This window comes from Haemaphysalis longicornis, unplaced genomic scaffold (assembly GCF_048455015.1).
Source record: "Haemaphysalis longicornis isolate Haplotype H1 unplaced genomic scaffold, Haemaphysalis longicornis Haplotype H1 scaffold_8, whole genome shotgun sequence".
NCBI classification, from domain to species: Eukaryota; Metazoa; Arthropoda; class Arachnida; order Ixodida; family Ixodidae; genus Haemaphysalis; species Haemaphysalis longicornis.
This window is the reverse complement of record NW_027526445.1, coordinates 91,050,444-91,071,972: the sequence shown is the minus strand read 5'-3', so window position 1 is coordinate 91,071,972 and position 21,529 is coordinate 91,050,444. Positions and strand designations below refer to the sequence as shown.

At 46.1% G+C, this 21,529-nt stretch overlaps 1 protein-coding gene across 1 annotated transcript in view; it reads right to left on the bottom strand.

Annotated features, from left to right (window-relative positions):
* LOC144148380 (tRNA (32-2'-O)-methyltransferase regulator THADA) overlaps positions 1–21,529 on the bottom strand; it is a 156,679-nt gene that overhangs the window by 134,800 nt on the left and 350 nt on the right. The window contains exons 2-6 of the mRNA XM_077679922.1: positions 21,416–21,517; positions 16,321–17,091; positions 11,437–11,543; positions 8,430–8,540; positions 2,486–2,569 (exon numbers count right to left, since the gene is read on the bottom strand). Of these exons, the coding sequence (XP_077536048.1) occupies positions 2,486–2,569; positions 8,430–8,540; positions 11,437–11,543; positions 16,321–17,091; positions 21,416–21,517 (1,175 nt within the window). The remainder of the gene's footprint in view (positions 1–2,485; positions 2,570–8,429; positions 8,541–11,436; positions 11,544–16,320; positions 17,092–21,415; positions 21,518–21,529) is intronic.

Below are 21,529 nucleotides of genomic sequence, written 5' to 3'. Positions count from 1 at the left end.
TTGAGCTATTTTATAGCGCGCTAATAATGTAAAACAATAATCGAGATTCGGAGAGTTAGCGTGGACAGCAGGGAAAAAAACGCTCACGAAATGGAAGCAGAATAATGGGCACGCGGAGGGGCCAGCTAGGGGGAGTAAATGCTACAGTTTTGAGCTACTTTCTCGGCTGTTCTCATAGGCATACGGCGTCAACAGATAAAAACTCGCCCGCTCAGTGCCTGTCACACCCTTCCCACCCAAACGGCAAGTTAAAAAACATTGATTGATTGATTATGATGTTTAACGTGCCGACACTACACGGCAATGGGGCGCGCGCCATAGTGTAGAGCTCCGGATTAATTTTAACCACTCAGGTATCTTTAACTTGCGCCGAAATCTCGAACACACAAGCGTTTTCTCTTTTCCCCTCCATCAGAAAAGCGGGTGGGAACCCGCGTCGTTGGGCTTATCAGCACAATGCCTTAGCCCCTGGGCAAGCGCGGCGGGCAAGTAAAAAAAAAATATATGCAGGAAAAGATAGCCATGCTCCGCTTTCCAAATTCAAAATATCTGGTTGGATAACCAAAATCACAGTAGCTGCAGTCCGATCTTTGTGCGGCGACGAAACGCGACGACGTTTAGCAGACGGATTTTCTCGCTGTGAGCGCGATCGTGGCTTGGGCTTCGTAAGATACACCGGCAGGTTTTCAAATATCCGGGGCGACGGGCGCGAAGCTTCAGCTTCTCGCGCTGCAGAAGCACGCGTTGTCCACTTGTTTTGAACTCATCGGCTCGAATAATGTCCGTGGGGTCGAAATATTTCCCGAACACACGAACGGCCTTCGACTCGAAACTGAAAGCGTCCGTCTCCTGTCGTGGAATGGCTCGCTTCCACCTGTCGCGTTGTTCGCGGTCGCTTGGGAGGCAGAACAACGAAGCCTTTTCCGTTGTATTCCGATAGCCAGAGCGGCAACCAGGTACACACCACGTCAGAGGCATGGTAGTTCACATAATTTGCCCTTCGTGATTAGTTTAGAAAGCTATATCACACAACAAACACCAGCAAGCCCGCGCTCCAACGCACTGCAAATACGGCCGCCGCCGTCCAAGCCGCCTTCACCAGACTCGTAGCGCCACCGCGCGGGAGCGTTGGTCCCCATATGAAGCTCTCCCATAGCGTTACGGAGGACTTTCGTGACCAGAAAAGCATTGAAGGACTCTGGTGCTACTATTAGCTTGCACCTTTTTTTCCACTTCGTTTCCTTGCCTTCTCGTGTGAATTACCTTGCATTGCAGAGAGGCAATACATCTGGGGTTAGCTTCCCCAAAATCAACAGTTATGCATGACTAGGGTGCCCCTGTTGAACTCAGGCGATGTCATATAGGGTGCGTTTCAATTTCCCTTTTAGACAGCTTCATTGCTGTCTTCACCTGTTCCAATTCAAACATAGCAGTCAACAAAGACTGCTTTGAGGAGACGGCCTCAAACTCTGCACCCATGCAGGCTACCTCCCTGTTTAAACTAACAAGTGGCGCCAGCGCCGCCTTTTTGCATATTATTGTTGTAACAAAAGCAGTTGTTCTTTCATTAACATATTTGGTATAATTTACTAGTGGTGAAGATGCTTTTGTTTAATTTTTAAACTGCATAATGTCTGTAATAATAACGATAATATTACTTACAAAACCAGCAGCTTGCGTTCGTCAACGTGTCTGCTAAGAGGTTGTCTGCATGGGCGACCGCTGTGGTGTTCCAATACTTCTTCATTTAGACGTTTAATTACTGTAAGCTGTCTAGAAAAATTGGAATGCACCCATAGACTGAGTCTTGTACTGCCGCTGGCAATCTGTTAATATAGCGGAGTGGTGACATATTTGACCCAACCCTGGAGACACAATTCAGCCCAACGAACTCAAAGCATTGGCATACGCATACTACCCTACACTTGAATCTGGTATGGTGCGTGGGAACGGTGGAGGCCATGCCCCATTCCTCGCAGGCATTGGGGGCAAGTGCGTCACGAGTGACCGGTTTGACTGGAAACCCAGCCCGCTGGTCCGGCTGCGCCGGCCGACGGAGGCTCTCACTTTATTGGGACGCCAGGTGGCCCACACGCGAGTACGGTTGCCCCCATTTTGCCTCCCCTGGTCTACCCCTCAATCCTTTCTCCTGATCTGGCCAGACAGCTCTGTGAGGAAGAGCGACACACCCAACCTACGTTATTAAAGTGCCAGACAACGTGGGTTTTGGCCAATCCGTTGTTGTTGTGTGTTCCTGGCTGTTCTCCCTTGCTACGCCAAGCGGTGATTTGTGGTGCAGTTCATCCGAGCTAGCATGACGCCTTAGTCTCGAGTGCGAGCCAGGTCACAGGGCGACCCCTTGCACCCCACAGGTGACTCAACAACGTTTCAAACAACGTTTCAATCTACAAACTTCCCTGTCTCTTCGATGCTCCCAAGCAACCAAGTGCAACGCGCCACCTAAAGTCCAAATGCAGTGACCTACCCATCAACGTCAGCCTTGATGGCGTCCACAATGGGGCCCTTCCAGTGAGCGGACCATGTCTCCTTCATGGCGGCTTCACTCGAGCTGGGTAGGGGGGGAAATATCGAAAAAAAGAAAAGACAGAAAGGAAGGCTCAGAATTAGTCTAACTGCAGGAACAACAGCAATCAGTGCCCGCCGCTTTTTTTACCTACAGAAGTTCAAAAAGTTTACCAGGCCACCTCGGCTGCTTTTCTGATGGAGGTGAAAAGAAAAAACGCCCGCGTGTTCGTGATTTCGGTGCACATTAAAGATCCCAGGGGGTGAGAATTAATCCATAGGAGCCCTCCACTACAGCGTGCCTCATCGCCTGTGTAGTGTCGGCGCGCTAAACATCATAATCAATCAATTGAAACTTCGAAAGTAAAAGCCTAAATTCCTCGTAACCTTGTCTGGTCGCCTCTCTCGTGACACCTGCCATGACAAGGTGACCGAGCTCAAAATGTGCTAGCTGCATGCGGAAGCTTCCCATGTTTTAATGGTGAAGGCTGACAGGACAAAGAAAATGATTCCACCTTTACTTAAAGGAGCCATGAAGACAAAATACAAGCTGGGTTTATTAGAAAGACTGCTTAGTCCCGATAACAATGATACCAATATCATCGCAATCTTCCAACAAATAACGGAGATATTAAAGAAAACGTGTGAACCAGTCGCGACCCCCTAGCCAATTTCCCGCAACTTTTCTATGACGTCACGGAACCTTGTTTGTGCTATTGGCGGCCGGCTAACTGACCTGTCGCGACGACACATGACTGGACGTCTGTAATGGGGCCTCTAGTTCCATTTGACCGCATCACTTGAATGCTAACGTGCAGTTAACGCACTGAAAATTATGTTTTATTGTTGGCCCGTCTGACGTCATTCTTGCTCATAACACGTCACTGTGGCGCGAAATTTGAAAGTTTTTAGATACTTCTTGCTTTTTTTTCCGTTAAAAAACATCTTTTGGGGCTGTAATGGAGCTGAGTGAGATACTGAATCCTAGTTCTTTCAAATTAAACAAAGTTGTATTTTCTCTTCATGGCTCCTTTAAAGGGACCTCAAAGTCAAAACACAAGTTTGGCTCATTGCAAGTGCTTTGTCCCAAAAACAATGAGGCCGACTTGTATTTTGTCCTCATGGCGCCTTAAAACTGACAGTCGTTCATATCATGCTGTGCATTCCCGACCCATCGCCCATGTCACAAAACCGAGTCATTTTCTCCCTTCCTTTTTAAAAAAAAGCTGCGCAGGTGCATATTCAAATGTACAACGTGGTTTTCAAGAATCGCTCAAAATCTCATCAAAAATTTGTCGTCTTCAAACAAAGCCACCCACAAGGTTAAAAAAGCTTGCGATACGTAGTTTAAAAATTTGTCGTCTTCAAACAAAGCCACCCATAAGGTTAAAAAAGCTTGCGATACGTAGTTTAAAATGACGACGATACCGTGGAATTTGGAATGCTATGTCTCAAATGACCGAGATAATAAAATAAACGACTCCGTGGCGATGCTGTGATGAACACAGCAAGACACAATGCTGGAAGTCTTGCGCAGGTATAGGGGTCGTGCCACAAGACAGCGATGCCATCTCACGGTGGCTTCCCGAAATACGCGGCAGGTGCTTTAGCAAAGAGCACTGGGGTAGTTCTACAGAGACGGTGACTTCGCGATGCACTCTACAAGTGCTACATTATAAATTGTACCAACTTTTAACTCTAACTGTCCTCTGCGAACAAAGTTTTTTCCAACACAGCCGTCTCTTCACGACAAGCAAACACAACAGATACACTGTGGTTGCCCACATTTCATTGCATGTCTGTGTGCAGAAGATGAGTGTAAGTTTTTGTTTTTGTTTTTCACATAGTGCCGATGGAAACAAATGGTAGCCAGTGAAAAGGATAAGAATATGGATAAAATGTGAATATGCAAAACATTACCGGTAAGACATCTACAGATCCAACACCTCCATCACAGGGGCCTACGATTTTGTCATTGACCTGCCACAAAACGCCAGCAATAGCTCAAGACGGGCTCTGGTCAAAAACTGCCATTATGGTACCTGCATTTGATCTTTATGAGGTAATACTTTTCATGGCCTAGAATCTTGTGAGCCATTCCGGTCTGGGTAAATGAGGGAGCATTTTGTAGACGACTAGGGACATAGTTGTAACTTTTTTTCTAGTGCACCGCGAGCCATCGCAGCTTTCTAGCCGTGCAGCTGACGACTTTATAACGAGGGTAAGACCTACGGGTTGATGAGCCCACTTTGTTGGTGATTGCAAGCTGCTACCTCACGTGGTTTGTTTCTTTATCGTGCTCCAATTATAACAACCACTGCGCTAGATAAGCAACGTCGAGATTTTTTGGACTTGGACCTGTGACGGTTTTTTTCATCCCTTGCGGCGTTTAGCGAGCTTACGAACCGGATGAGAACTACTTGTTGGTCAGCAATATCTAAAACTCACTACAAAGGAAGCTACCGCTGAGAGTGGTGTTTCATCACAGAACTTGCCACCTGTCCTGGCATCCGTTAACCGCATTTCGTTTTGCCCAAGGGCGATGCGCTAAGCAGAACAGCAAACACAGCTCTCGTGCCCACACCTGACCAAATACAGGAATGGTGGTAAAGAGGCACTCATTTAATCTTTAGTGCACAGTGCACGCGGTGGCTACAGTAACCACGTGTTTTGAGGTCACTTGGCATGAGTAGACGCCTTTCTCGCCGAGAACCTTGTTGATCTGAACTGTCAATTTCTCAAGCCAGTTTGACCAATACACAAGCACACCCTCTTTTTTGTAGTAATCACGTGTGGTTTCATCAGTTTGGACTATGCAAGAACAAACCAGCCTGTGTTATGGCTTCCCTTTTTCCCAGTTTCATAACATCAGACGGCTCTTGTTTGAAGCAGTTGCTCTAACATTTACCGGTAGACAGGGCTAAAGTTAAATGAAAGTGATCACAAACTTCAACTGCAATAGTGTAAGACTCTATGTGTATGTTCGTTCGATGAATGCAGCTACCTTTGACAGTGCAGTAGTTCTGTGTGGTGTTGTGTTACACAGACGCATCAAAAACGCACTTTCTCTTGAAAAGTTTTATGCCCTCCTCATTTGTGCGACTAAAAAAAATCCACAGCTGCCAATACAGCGAAATCCAGCTCGTTGAATTACATTATTAGTCCTTACAAATTCGCCTAGACTGCTGTACGAGACCTTGAGGTTTGTAAAATGAAAGCCTCCGGCAGACAGCCTACCAGTCGACTGCAGCGTCCACTCTGCTCAATTGGACTGGCCCTTTTTGCTACTAACACATTTCCCAAAAACCAAATTGTTGTTTCGATAGCTGACATTTTTTTGCACCCCTTTTCAGTGGCTCAGCAAGCTTTAACAGTTTTAGAACCGTAAACAGTATGGTGCCCGTCTCCGAACGTCTGCTCACTACAGAGTGCAGACGACCACAGCCAAAAACGGTGTGAAAGCAGACGACCTTAATTTTTCCACTTTCGTTTCATTGAAAAAATTGTTCAGGCAAGATAATGCAAGCGAATAAATAATTTTACAACAAAAGCTATTAGAAGAGCGATTCATTTCTGAAATATGTTTTTAGCCTGTTATGACCGGTTGTCGCGATTTCGCATCACACCATTTGTAAGCTGCGCAACCAGAAGAAAAAATCGCTAGCTGCAACGCCCCGGTTTCCACAGATTGATCACCACATATGGAACAAGTGGCATCATACACCTCCCTTTCCGTAAAGTGCTGACTACTCCCACTCCTCCGGTTTCTGGGAAGGATCAACATTCCTCTGTGACCGTCCATTTACACCCGTATTTTCTAAAGGAGCCTTGGTTGCAATAAAAATGTGGCCACAATTGGTACTTTATTGAAAAACACACGCAGTTGCTGTAAACAATTAGTTTCTGAAGAAATTTACCATGTAATGGTCTTTTATGACCTCTTGTTTTGTTTTTGTACCATAGCAGTAACATTCTTCCTAAAACTCCGGCGTGTATAAATGGTCTCCTGCGGCTTCCTCATAAGCAGACAAGCAAAAGCGATAGCAAAAATATTTGATGCATGACTTATACCTGTGCTACACGGTCGTTTCAAAGGCCTTCAGAAGGCCGTTGAATTGATTATCTATCGAGTGCCCCATTGTAAATATATAGAGAGTAGTTGTGGGGGAGAGCCCAATAGTCAATTAAAAATTATCGTGTAGCACAGGCATTACAGTAACTTCGGGCCAGAAGAGGTTAATGGAAAACACAGTGAGTGCACTGAGAGGGTGCTGTGGTCAAGAGGTGTGCTGGTTTTCGCACTTTTTGGTTACTGCGACAATACATACCACAACACACAGTTACAATGAAAGAGTGACTAAGATGACAGAGTAGCCAACTTTCTAGGGACTACATACAGTTAGACATGGAAGCAAAGAACTTCTATGTAACGAATTCCTGGATTTAACTAAGTTTTTCAATTCCCCACAGACACCGCCGTTGAAGCCCATGTGCTTGCAACCTCTATGTTACGAAGGCGTCACGACGGTTAACCTTGGTGTAACGAATGCACTACGATGATGCGTCACTGTTTTTTTTTTCTTTTTCTGAAAAATAAACTAATTTAGCGAATAACTCACGCGTGAGTGCAGTGTAGGTTAGGTCGGTTATGCTAGGCCTGCCTGTCGGCGCGTAGTCGGGCGTCTCGACTGCTATCTGTGTTGTCGGTTCGTTGGTGGCGAGTTCTGCGGCCAGAAAACGAAAAGTTTTGTATTTTCAAGACAAACCTGCAATTTTAAATCCCATATCTGTCGGTGAGAAAGAAGGACATCCCCCACCCAGTACAGTATTTCAGCTAGCACATACTGAGCTATTTTGAGTGTGGAAAAGAGCATCAAGTTCGCGAAAACGTGCCCTTTTCATAAGTTTCGTCCTCGTAATGTGTTAGGGCACCAAGAAGTGTCAAAACGCAAAAGTGACACTTCAGTTACGTCCGTGAGTACGGCGGTAAGTGACCTGGCTTCTTTGTAGGGCTGCGTAGTGACACATGCTTGCGGGGAAGCAGCTGGTGCAAATCACAGTTTTTTAATGTGAAATACATCCCCCAAGGGTGGAGAATTTACCGTCCCATTTTGGTTTCGTTTGTGCTTCATTCATGCAAGCCTAACTCGAAACCTGCATGTAACGAAACATTGCGAATTTTGTCAACTTTGTTACAGTCTAACACGGATATATCGAACTCCAAGGAGATCATAAAATAGTTCGATATACCGATAATTCAAAATATGAAATATGCCTATCTGAAGCGTATCTGAAAACTACGCACATCACTGAGAGCTTTTCAAAGTCGCTACAAGCGGTACCTTACCGATTTGTTCATCACAGACCGGTAAATTCAAAGCCACACCGCTATGATAACGACAATTTAACACAAACAACAAAATCTGCAAGCTTCGCTTGCTTCTTTTTCTGCGTCATAAGTTCACAAATCCAGTCTTCCGCTTTTCCGTGACCATGGCTCCGAAACGTGGGCCGTGGACAAAAACACGTAACATGCCACATGGGTCCCCCTGCGCGATCAACCACTGACAACTGCTAGAGCATGCAGAAAACATGCCAGAAACCGAACACGGCAGGAGAAGTCGCCATCATCATCACATTCATCGCATCAGGAGAAGCGCACTTGCAGGAGCAATTGGGACGCAGCGTTCGATATATCGAACGAGTCCGTGATTGAGAGTTCGATATACGCGTACAACAGCGCTATACTTTTGCAAGGGGTTTCCAAGGGGATGTTCAGACAGTTCGATATAGACAATAATTCGATATATCCATGTTCGATATATCCGCGTCCGACTGTACATCCAGGTTTAACTGTACTGTTTTCGCCACGGTTGACGCCTGTCTAGACGGCGGCCTTGGCGCACCTCTCTTGCGACGAGACGACGGCGTGGCCGATGGGTGTCGGACGCTCCCTATTGAGCCAGCGAGGATCTTGGGGCAGGGGACATCTGTGACACCGAAACCACCACCCTGCACTAACAGAGGGACGCACAGTCGGCCGAGCTGCTGATCCAACAGTCACACAGGTCTTATCAATACCCGGTCAACCACGTATGCTACACGCATATTGTTTGCCAAATGCCGTTCTCGTGTAGTCGTGCTTATGTTGGCCAGAATGGCCGGCACTTTTAAATGCACACTTAGAATAGCGTTGTAATTTCTTTTAAAGGGACCCTGCAACACTCTTTGAGCAGTGCACGTAAACCTGTGCAGCATTTAGATTACACTGCCAGGAATACCCGAGCCAAATATTACACGAGCACGTGAAGCTGTGAGCACACAAATCGCTGTGAAAGATGTGGAAAAACCAACCGCGCTCTCTTCAGTTTTCCTCATTATGCGCCCCTGGCATGGCCTAAGCGACGTCATTGAGGCCATGGCTGTCTATTGGCTGTCGCTGGTCAACTTCGCGCCTTGTTTCTCGCATTTCCTGTGACAATCCGCCATCATCGGCGCTGTGTACCAAACTCTTCTATGCCTGAACCTGTACGCACAGTTTTGGCATTTCTTTTGTATTTTGAGTGCACGCAGAGTTCGAGTGATGAGCTCAATACGTCCCGTTCAACCAGACCACTTGGCAACAAATGCTTATAGCTTCAAAAACGCCCTACCAGCATGAGCACGCGCGTGCGAGCAGGCAGCCATGCCTGCTTTTTTGTGGCCGCAGACCGGAAATAGACACCTCCTTGTTTCGGAGAAAAGGGGAAAACTCCTCGGCCTGTGATATATCGAAGGCCACAGGAGACAACGCTACGAGCTGCCCCCTTTTCCGGGAGACAGTGTGCAGCTTCGTGGCGTTGTCCACGGTCGAGTTGAGAGAAAACGATTACGCGTGATTTCTTATCGCACGTAGTTTAAGTGATAGTGAACGGATTTTCATAATTCGTGCGGGAGGAGGTTGCCTGGACAATAAACTTTACCCCACAAAACATTCCAGAGTAGTCAACGGTAAGTGCTGCAGGGTCCCTTTAAAAGGAGCACTTGTATACGATTTGTCTGTTCACTGCCACTAATGCATACACGCGTACCCCATCTTCAAAGAACGGTCATCCTGTTCAAAGAGAGTTCATAAAGGCTGCAAACAATTAAGATAACTGCGTCAGTCAGGCTTCTGTGTGTTTACGCTGAGTTTGTGACGTTATGGGAGGCAATGTGCGGGCATGTGCAGTACTGACGAAATATTTTGCCTAAATGTGCACCTTTGCCTAATAACAGGGGTGAGACAGCTGAATCAGATTTGGGAGCAGTTTTTGGAGCAGCGAAATCTCGATTTTGGAGCAGAAGAACCTTGATTTGGAGCAGAATGATGACATTTATTACGTCACCTTAGGAGCCTTAAAATCAAATTTTTGGCAACTCGGGGGGTGCGGGAAGGGGGGGGGGGGTGCACTTTTTAATGGGGTTTTGAACGTACATAACACTGAAACAGCCTTTCAATGAAGTTTTTTCTACTAGAGTATCACAAGGCACGAACTGCGCTACCTTTTTACAAGCCATTTATAAATTCTTAGGCTCTATGCATGATAGCATGGAGTGCCGTTGAAAACATTGAATCGAAAAACTAAGCAATCGTAAGGCATTTTCATTATCATGTGAATGCTGAAATTATTATTTTTGTTATCCCAGACACGGCTTTACACACATTTGTAGAGGCATGGCAAAAGTTGCGCAAAGCGAGGTGATAATCTTCGCACCCCACCAGCCCTCCCATTTGAATCCCCAAGGTGCGCATTGACTACGATCGCAATTTGAATAACGTTGGTATGATTAGCCACCTCCCTCTTGGCATTAAATTTCACTTCAGATAGATAAACAATTATAATAGCGTGCAATAATAGCCCGTCCCGCTATCGGCCACTGCTTGAACATTTTGCGGCTATGTAGCCTGCGCCGCCAATTCTGCAGTGTCGATCGTCTCATTTCCGCCACTCGCAAGCTTGCTGTCAAAGGCAGCAATAACTTAGCGTTTTAATATAACACCGCAGTGAGTCCGAAATTTCACTTCAAGCACGCACCGCGCCTCTCACTCGAGGCCGAAACACGGTGAAATCACGGGCCCCACGTTGTTTTTGATGAACTCCTGTTCTGCGAGTCACGCAACTTTCCTCACCAGATCAAACGACTAAATGAAAACCCCGCCACCCCCATTACCAAAACCACAGTAGAAATCGGCGAAGAGCACTCTGCCTGAACCACGAGAAACTGCTTCGCCCGACGGCCATGTTTTCCAATATTCACCACATCAAGATGGCGGCGCCCAGTAATGCCGTTCTGGAGATACGGCGCTCCGAAAATTGCCGTCTTTTCATCAATTTTCACCAGTAGTTTGTCGCCTGAGTACACATACGTATTTTTTCTACAGAACTTTACAATTGTTTTTCATGGGAAAACTTAAAAAAAAAACACACAGAATATAACATGTGCAACCCGACATGGTGACCTTCGAAAAAACTATCTTGGGGACAATTTTATGCGGGTTTTTTATCTTTACAAACAGGATCAGCTTGGGGGTGCTGGAAAATTATGCCGTAGTAAGCATTTTTCCTCACTGAAACTGGCGGGAGCGTTAAAATCATTGGCTCTCAGACTGTTTTGGAGCAGTTTGGCGCAATTTTTGCAATTTTCAAGCTTTTGGAGCAGCCTGGCGCAGGAAAGCAGATTTGTATCAAAAGTGCGCAATATGCGCAGCTGTCTCACCCCTGCTAATAAGTCTAAGTTGATAGTCAGTGGTTGTGCTGTCTGAGTGCTTCTTCCGGTGTATTCGTTAAGCCACGCTGCTTCACCCCACTGCACTAACATATTCAACAGTATTGGCATCAAACTGTTCGATGACGGCTTCAGTAAAGGCAAACAACATAAAAGACCTCTCACCTAGATGCCAGAGAAGCCCTGTAGACGTCCATGGTTGCCGACACGAGGTGGTTGGCCAGCAGGCCAGGAATGGCGTGTCTTGGAAGCTGGGGGTCCATTTGCAGGCACTGCAAGAGACCAAGTCAGCGGACACTGTTGGCAAACTAAATGGAAACTAAATAAAAAAGCGGCCATACACCGTCAAGGAAGCCGCATAGGTGGGACTGAAATGGGTGCACCCCTGTTTACAATAAGTTTACTGCCACGACCGGAGTGCATAACAGAACATTCCAGACGCCTTCCTCTGAAACGCACCATGGTCTGGATAATGTGGTCAACACTCCTATTCAAGTTCAGTCTCCTCACATACCGTATTTTCCGGCGTATAAGTCACACCTTTGTATAAGTCGCACCCTATCAAAATTTTTCTGAAAAGAAAAAGCGTATATAAGTCGCACCGGTGTATAAGGCGCACCGGTGTACAAGATGAACTTGCTATTTCGGTGAACTCATAGAGGATCAGTTCGTTCGAAAATGAGGCGAAGGCACATGGTTGCGGTGGCCGCCACCTCTGAACACATCCAGCAGTAAGCAGTACTAGACACGTGCACATACCGTCCAAAGTCTAGAAAGAACTAACTTCTAGCTGTCATTTTAAAAATGTAGCAGCAGTTACCTCCTTCAGATTAGAACTGTCTGTAATAATTTAAAAACTACATTTTGTTTTTTCAACGCAGTTTGATGTTGCCTTGAATTTATTCTGAACTGTAGTTACTGTACATCGCAGAAGGTGGTGCACAATTGTCGCAGGCCATTATCATTATGTTTTTGACTAGAAAAAGCTGCAAATCGTTTGGTTTAATGTCTCGAAGTGACATATGGGCTATGAGACACGCCATAGCCGTGGCTTCAAATTCATTTAGACCATAGAGCTCTGTCTCTTAACGTGCGCTGACATCACGCAGCACAGAGGCACCTTTTTGAGTGCGGACCACGTGCGGCCGCCACGAATCGGATTTATTCCAGACATAAGTCACACCGGTGGATAAGACGCACCAACGAAAATTTCAGAAAGAAAAAAAATGCGACTTATACGCCGGAAAATACGGTAATTAAGCCCATTTCAGTTAGCACCGCCTCTGAACGGTCACACACCAGAACTGACAAATGGCGATCATAAAGTGCACGATGTGAAAGGTTGGCTGTGCTCTCTCTCTTTTTTGTCAAACTGACCCTAAGTGTGATAGCGTTAGCACGCACCGAGGAATGCAAGCAAACATCAAAAAGGTGCAGCGATGCTGGGGGATTGCCGTGCCCACGCATGTGCACCCGCGATTCCCCCGTTTACTAAGGGAGCTGTCCTATGGGAGAAGAGTACAAGTTGTGAACACCTTTGGCAACTCTCAGCATCACTGAGATACAGAGGGAGAAGGGTGGGGGAGCGCGATATGAAGTCCATTTTGGTCGGTTGGTTAGTGTGCGACCGCTCTTTCGAATGAACACCGCCGTGAAGCAGCGCAACAAATGCTTCTGTTGAAGAGTAATGGTAGCCGGTGTACTCCAAGGTTGCGCTCCTATCCCCGCCGCTTTTTACCACTATTCATTTCAACACCTCTTCATTCACGACTGCGTGTTTTCCCATCAGTCACCTCTCCGGCTCCGTACTCTCCAGGGTGGCACCAAAACAAGCAGGATGGGACCGACGCACCGTTTGGGTCAGAGACAACTCACACTGAGCAGACAAGAAATTGCAAAAAAGATGGAAATGATGGCACATTTAAAACCTACAACATATTCTCAGTCGACATACATGGTAGACGAGTCTTGAGGTAACAGTAAAGACAGCCTCAAGACACACACAAATGAATCTGCAACTTCTTGCCAACCTTTTGCGTGGCGCCACAGCCTGGCCTTGAAGCGCTTTGAAACTAAGTACTTCAGCATGAGCAAGTTATTTTTTAAACGGTTGTTTCAAGCACACCCGGGATTAGCAACCCCTTGCCTCATGCAAGGGTGCAACTTTGTTGTTTCTGGCCTCGGTTTTTACCCATCTATGAAGTTTTCTGACACCATAAACACCATCAAACACTCGATCATTTTGTACTCCTTCGACTCAAGATATTATATCCAGCCTGTAGCTTCAGATGCTGAATTGGTCATATTACTCAGCTTTTCCTTTTATTATTGTTGTCATTTTATTTAAATTTATTTTTTTGCTTTGTAATTTTTAGCACCTGAATGCCCTCTTTATTGCATTGTCCCAATCAGTAAATGAATGCAAATTGCCCAAGGACCCTCAGAACACCTGCTGCAGCCTTTAAGCTGAAGAACAGAGCTTTACCAAATTCTTTGTTTGATTCATTACAAAACAGCACACATTCACCAGCTTACTGTTTGACCGTGCCAAAATTGTCACTAGAACTTCCCTTCCAACCTTCTTGCGACCCAGCAAATTTGGACAGTTGCAAGGAAGGTAGCCAGAACATTACTCCACCAGCAGTTTCACACTGTCTGCACAAATGGCTGACAAAGATAAAACAAAGCATCACAAGTTAACCTCAAAAAACCAGCCTTCAGTAGCTCACTAGACTCCATGTCAGCTCTAAAAACAGTAGCGTTTTCACCGAGACAAGATGAGAAATATTGAAAACATTCAACTTTCACGTTACATGACGTAAGCCCTTTTATACAAAAAACCGAGTTATCAGTCGGTCAAGTGTAGTTAGCATTTAAATTACATGATAAAAAAAACTGGAGGCCCCACCACGACAGCTGCACAGTAACGTTTCTTGGCACAGGCTTGGGCGGTGGCTGTAAATAGCACAAACAAGTCCCTGCGACGACACACATGCAGTAATGCACTGGCTTGGGAGTTTTCACTGCTTCAATCTGTTCTTCTCATTATGTAGCTTGCTGTTGGAAGTCAGGGCTAGCAGTGGCCTCATTTTTACTTTGCAAAAGCAGTCTTGGAATGAACCGAATACACTTGCACCCATGGAACCCTCCCAGAAACCCCCAGTACAATGTACAACTCTGTTTCAACATTAACTCGTCAGAATAAGAGTAACGACAGCGCTAGCACAAACTTCATTGGAATGAGTCACACCCTGATGAAAAAAGATGAAAAGACCACAATTGGCCAGGTAAACTGCTGCACCTAACTTGTGACACGATATGTCAACTTTCACAATTGGCCAATTCCGGCCAAATTGGTTGACCGGTGAAATAGTTTTGTAGCACTTCAAAAAAAAAAAAAGCTGATGGTTTCATAGTTGAAGAAACTGGTTATCGCCGACCAAAGGTTTAGTTAAAAAGGCTAAAAAGACATTTCGGCTTCCATACGGAAGCCTTTAGCCTTTTTTAACTAAACCTTTGGCCGGCGATAACCAGTTTCTTCAACTATGAATCTTTCACCCGACCAGACGAGATTTCGTCAAACTAGATTTCAAAAGCTTAAGGTGTATCGACTACAAGGACGTCATTTTGCGGCAATATGGTGGTTAACAAATGGCTACATTGAAATACTTCAGGGAAATCAAGAGTGCCCTGAGTGGCTTTACAAACAACGGGGCACTGCAACACTGCCTTGAGGAGCTCTCACAACAGTGAGACAGCTTTTGAAGTAGAAAGAATTACAAAAAAAATGTGCCCACAATTTTCTCTTGAGCGAACGAGACTTAAGCTGAACTCAAGCTGTCCCATTCTAGACAGGGGTCTTGTCCAAAGCAAGAACATAGCCCGTGGCTATGCCATTACGCAGCTTAAAAAGGGGCGATGCAGACAAAATACAAGTTTCCATCATTTCAAAGATCAGCTAGGTCAAATCATACTGACACCACTTATAATGCAAACTGCAAACTTCGCTCAGATAAGCTATAATTAGGAAAAAAGATAATGGCCATGCGACCCACTAGCTGATTTCCTGCACAAGAACCTACAACGTAATATGCGCAGCTGCGCAATTGGCTGAGGCCGGCAAAGGCAAATGGAAGTTAGGCAGGGCTTATAAGTGTGCAGAACGAGATATGAGCCTAAAATTTAAGGCATATTCCTTTTTATAGCAGTAAAAATGGTGGGGTAAACATTGAAAGTTACGAACTAACACGTCAGCATCGAATCAGTTAATGTAGCACTTTGCTTGCTGACACTGCCTAACACAGCCGTCGGACGCGTTGGGCTTGTCTGACACAAAACTGACCAACTGCCGTCAGCAGCGCCGCCACATTTATGACCATGTTTGTCGAGTCATAGCTTATATTTTGGGAAACCATTACTATCAAACGTGTTAAAACAACGGCAGGTGTAGAGGTCCAGTCAGAAGCAAAATGCCAACACTGGTACTTCAGCGGTTTGCAGCACCATCTATGATAATGCGATAAACAAGATATCTGAAAGGCCGTCTGTAAGATAGTAGCTGCCCTGGTCAGCAGGCTATCTTTAGTTTTAAGGCCCTGCTCCGGATACGTCATTGTTGACGTCAGAAAACCCACGATTTAGCGGGAAAATTGACATTTTCGCTTGAAACGTTCAATTTCTCCGTGAATAAAGTATCATTTGGCGCTCGCTGCACAAGTGGGGAAGGGGGGGGGGGGACACTATAAAACACCAAAGCTTTCAAATCAAACAAACTTGTATTTTGCGTGCATGGCTCCTTTAAAGTTATTACAAGCTGATACACCTTGTTATCTCCCGTTTGGTTTTTACTACCAATTGAAAACTTCTGGTTACTTCCCACTGCCATCAAGTCGGTGCACGGACTTCCTACTGTCGCGACGAAACTGCAAATTTCGGTCGCAATTACTTGGAGCACCCAAGAATCAAACTTTGCACCAAGCTACAACTCTGCTCCCGAACACGAAAGCTGGAATCACGGTCGCCGAGAAGCCACACACACGTGATACTCACCAACTCGAACGGCACAAACGGCAACAGGCAGGCCAGACTGAGGTACTTGGGCTTCGACTTCCAGTCGAGCTGCATCGTCCTCTCCAGCAGAAAGCGATGATACCACGGCAAGGAACCGAACGAATTTGACGCATCCTCCTTTTCGCCATTCTTCGCCGACAGGTCTCCCTTCTTTGCCGTCACGCGAAGCAGAGACTGGTACACCTTCTTGACGAGGTCGGAAACTCCGTTCACAGACGACTCCCAGTTGGCGTCGATCGCTGCCAGAACGAGCGCCGATTCATCCAACTCCGGCACGAACATGTTTCCTATTGAAGTGCAAGCGGCAGTGACAGCTTCCCCGTCAGACTTTGTGCTCTGCAACTGCTCAACCGTCTTGAACCAGAGCAGTAAAGTGCTGACACTGTGGTACCGCGAGATGTCGTCATCACGTACTAGAGAGATGAGAGGACGCAGAACTTCCACGATCAGAGGAGGGGTGGCTCCATCCTTCTGCGACGTCAGGAGGGAACGTGTGTCCGCACCGGCACTCAAAGCACCGTGAATGAGGCAGAGGTGATAGAAGGTTGGGGGACTAGAGGCTTCCGTGGCCGACAATGGATTCAGTGATGGCAGAGATGCTTCGAGGCGGGGTTTTGGTGATTGAAGGGGTGAAGGGGAGGTGCGTAGAAGTCCTCGTAGTGCGTCGGAAGCGGCCTCTTGCGTCAGAAAATGGCACAGGATGCGTACGATGCACGTTCCACCAAGTAGCAGGGTGTCCGGTTTGGCATCCTGCATTGAAAGGTTTGTATGAACATGAATTTCAGCCTTCTCGAATTTACAGTGACGCGGATGCATTATTGAGCTGCTAATCTACAGTCTCGTAATTTATGTAGCAGGTTCTGCACTATAAGTAAGCCTAAACTAGGTAGTGGTTGTTACACACTCTTTTCTTCAATTCGATGGTCACACAAGCTACGACAAGCATTCATTTCACTCCAAATAGAAACAAGCTGGAGATAGCAACAACAGGCTTCTGGGCTGAATACTTGTTTCACAAGGTTTCGCACGTGAAACTTGATTGATTTATTGTGGGGTTTAACGCGCCGACGCAACGCAGGCGATGAGGCGCGCCGTAGTGGAGGGCTACGGGTTAATTTCGACCACCTGGGGATCTTTAACGTGCGTCGAAATCTCGTACACACGGGCGTTTTTGCTTTTCGCCTCCATCAGAAAAGCGGCCGCCGTGGCTGGGAATCGAACCCACGACCTCGTGCTCAGCAGCGCAACGCCTTAGCCACTGAGCCACCGTGGCGGGTACGCGAAACTTGTGACTGCTCGCCCATCCCTGCTGTGGAATGTGAGAACGTGCTCCAATAGTTTAAACTTACGTAGTTACACTAAACTGACACAAAAAACATCACATTTAAGAGTTTTCCGTCACACTTAGCTAAGCAGCTACAAGGAACAAAGTTTGCAAATACTGAAATAAATGTTAGAAGTTGAATGACTTTCTGTTGTAGAGACAGTAACATCTCGCTGCTCTGAGCCTGCTCAGTTTGCTACTTTCAAAAGCCTTGGCTGACCCGGCCACTTTTACATATTTGTCTCCCAGATGTACGCGGCGTGTAACACAAGACGTCCGTAAATTTAGGAACAGTGAAAGGTTTATGTAGAACACTCAGTATAAACACACGACCCTCCCCCCTTTGGCAATGATTTGAGTCCACTCATCACTCCAAATCCAAAGTCGTAGTAGAGTGAACTAGAAGTTTTAGAGTGGCCCGACCGGCCACCCAGAGAGGTGCTCGTTTCGCGCAGAAAATAGCGGCGGCGCTGTAGTCAACGACCATTGAAAGCGAAAGCGGCGGCTGGCCGCGCGCACGGCCGCGCGCCCAGCCGGGCCAGGAAACGCTTTACGCGTGGAGCGCTGGAAATTTTTTCTGCGGGTCGTCCAATTGCTGAAATGTACTGTAGGTACAGTGGACTGTGGGTAACGAGATGAAAAATAAACGCTGCAGCTCATTTTGCGTTAGTTTTGCCTTTCCCGCTCGACAACAAGGAAAATTACGGATTTTCCTTCAGTGCAGCATTCGTAACGGATTCTAAATAAAGTAATTGCAGCAACATTTTCGCTATTCCAATGTCCTATAAAAACGTATTTTGCGTTGAATTGACTAATATGAACCAGTTTATGATTGATTTATGATTGTGTCCTTATTGGGCTGCTTGATGGACATGACACGAAAAAATATGAGGACTGGGATGATAGCTTCTCAGAAAAATTTCTTAGTTATTGTCTTGCAATTTACGCTCGGACTGTAGTTATGTGGGTTACTATCGTAAGTTGTTGCGTTTGTTTTTTATTGCGTCAGTTGTTATTATAGCAGTATTTAAGCAGTGGCCTGCTTTGGATAACTACGGGTCACCGTGGTGGCCGAACAGGAAATGACACGCGCAAGTGAGAGATCGTTTTAGAGTGGTTAGCTCAGTTATCTCAGTTGTCCCAATGACCGTCTTTCATGGCACCACCTTTCACCTGATTCGATCAAGAAAGGAGTTGAATCAGATTAACACAAATTTAATTCGCAAATATGCTGAGAGTACAATTACACGCACATAAAACAAATGCAAAACATAGATCAGAAGATATATTGACCGCGAAAAAAATGAAATATAACACGTCTACTATAGAGGTAAAGGTTCAAGAAGGCTAACATGGAGGTTCAAATAAACGGAACTGGAACAAATACACATTTTGTTTTCATTTTCAATAGCCCAGCAAATGAAATGTAACGCGAGAAATCATGCACAAAGTCTACACATGTAAAGGTTTAGGAATAACGGTAACATGGAGATTTAAATTGACATTTTTTGTCAACGCATTTTCATAACTCGCCCTCGATCATTAGCGACGGCTACGTTTAAGGTGTTGCTCCCACCTCCGCATGTAATCACGGAACTTGTTTAAACATTTTATGTAGAAATGAATCCGTGTCGAAATGTATACAGAACCAAACCAAAGTTGCGGTCAAGGTCTCACGTGCTGGTCGCAACCAACGCCGTTAAAATGTTTGTTGTGAATAAGGGCTGCAGCACATCCATAACGCTGTCATGGTGGAGCTCCTTGTCGCTGAAGCAACCGGTAAAAACGTCCTAGAGATCGCTAATAAACTTTAAAAAATGCGCGGAAGGATTCAGAAGTCCCCCCAAATTACAAGAGGTAGTAAACACAGCGGCATCGTCCCCTGGCATGCAGGAAGCAGTAGTTGGTCCCGCAGACTTGGCACTTCGTTGTCAGTACACACTTTCTTACCAAGTGCCTGCAACAGAATAGGTTAATAAAATAAGCCCACTAACAACAGTACACGCATCAACGGTAGGGGTATCCCAGAAGAAGGCTTTTGGTATTTTCGTTCCAAATAGGAACGTAAAAAACAGTAAACTTTTTGCAGCATAGAATGTGCGCCCCGCCGCTTTTGCTTCATGCGCAGTCAAGAAGGGGAAGGGAAGAACATTCCTGGTGCCTGTCCGTCAAATTAATCCCTCGTTAACTCGAGCTCTGCTATATATCTCAAAATATCTTCTCGAAACTTTTTCTCACCGTGTTTACCTCCCATAGGCGCTACGCATTTGCCCGCTTTATCTCAAAACGTTTTTTCGGAGGACCACGGATGTCTCGAAATACTGGCAGAGAGGACACAAGGCAAAGTCCGCTGCAGGCAGCTGATAAGGTCCCCGTTCGAATGATATTACTCCCACTACTCGCCGAACGCGCTCGTGAAGTGCAACTTTACGTGGACTACGCGTCCCCGTTACCGGAATTAATGCTGTTTGGCGCATAAGATAGCTGTGGACGACGCAGCTGATCATGCGGACGAGGAGGAGCCTCCAGAAGTGCCTACAACGGCAGAAACAACATACATGCTGCGTCTGCTTTGTAACAAGGTAGAACGTAGCGGTGGCGACCATCAATTCATGCGATGCGTTGAGAATTCTCGCGAGTACGCTTTTCTGGGATGCAGATGCGAACGCGAATCAGCCGAGCGCAACACAGCTGTTTCTTTCTTCCGCAATAATAAAAGTTTCTTTTTACTGCGAATTATTTTGCCTTTATTACGAAATCTCCCCTGTGCAATAGTGCTTTTGTTAGCAGCACTATATATATAGCTGTTATTTCAGGGACCTGGCTACAAATTTTCTGTATTTGATTTAACTCGAAACTCCGCGCTTATCTGAAAATTTTCAGCTAATTTTAAAACTTTGAGTTAACGAGAGATTATTGTATATTACCAATTAACGTTTTCAGAAAACGCATACAAAATGAGAAAGTATCGTTGGGGGGGGTGGGGAGGGAGGAGGGGAGGTCGATAATTTTATGGCAGGTCGTACTAGTTTAAAGTTTGCTCAAGCCGAGTCATAACGTTTCTGCGTCTACTTTCTAAGCTAGCTGACCAAAGGCGCAGGTTCGATTCCCGGCCACGGCGGCTGCTTTTGTGATGGAGGAAAAAAGCGAAAAACGCCCGTGTCTTCGAGATTTCGGCGCACGTTAAAGATCCCCAGGTGGGCAAAATTAATCCGGAGCCCTCCAGTAGCGCTTGCCTCATCGCCTGTGTAGCGCCGGCGCGTTAAACCTCCTAATCCAAAATAAATCAGCTTCGCAAGCGCAAAACACCGCAGCGAGCAACGAAAATATTGCCGCGCGCAGGCTGGGAGCTGGTGCCGGGGAGCGCCGGCTGTTCAGTTGTTGACGACAGCAGCGCCGCCGCTATACCGGTTTTATTTTCTGCGCGGAAGTCGACCCAGCGGAGCAATGGGAGAGGCCGCCGCTCGGGCCACTCTAAAACTTCTAGTACACTCTAGTCGTAGGGCCTCACTAAACCGCTCCATTGAACCACCAAAAAAGGCCATACAAAAAGTGTGTAGCTGAAGCAAGCACGGTTATTATACTGTACAAGTAGACCGTGAAAGCAAATAAAATGAATCAGCGTAGAGGGAAAATTTGTTGTCGTTTTCGCGGGTGCGCTATGTTTACAAACTTCGGCTCCCGCCTCCCAACGACAGTTTTTAGAGAATAATAATGCTTCGATTGATTTCCGCATGCGTGAGTACCAACCTGGTCTGTGAGGTGCTCCAAAAGCTCTGCCACAAGAGAAGACGACAATGGCATCGAGGAGAGATTTTGCTTCGGCTGCTTTATCATCGCATTGATTACTCCCTGCGAACGGAG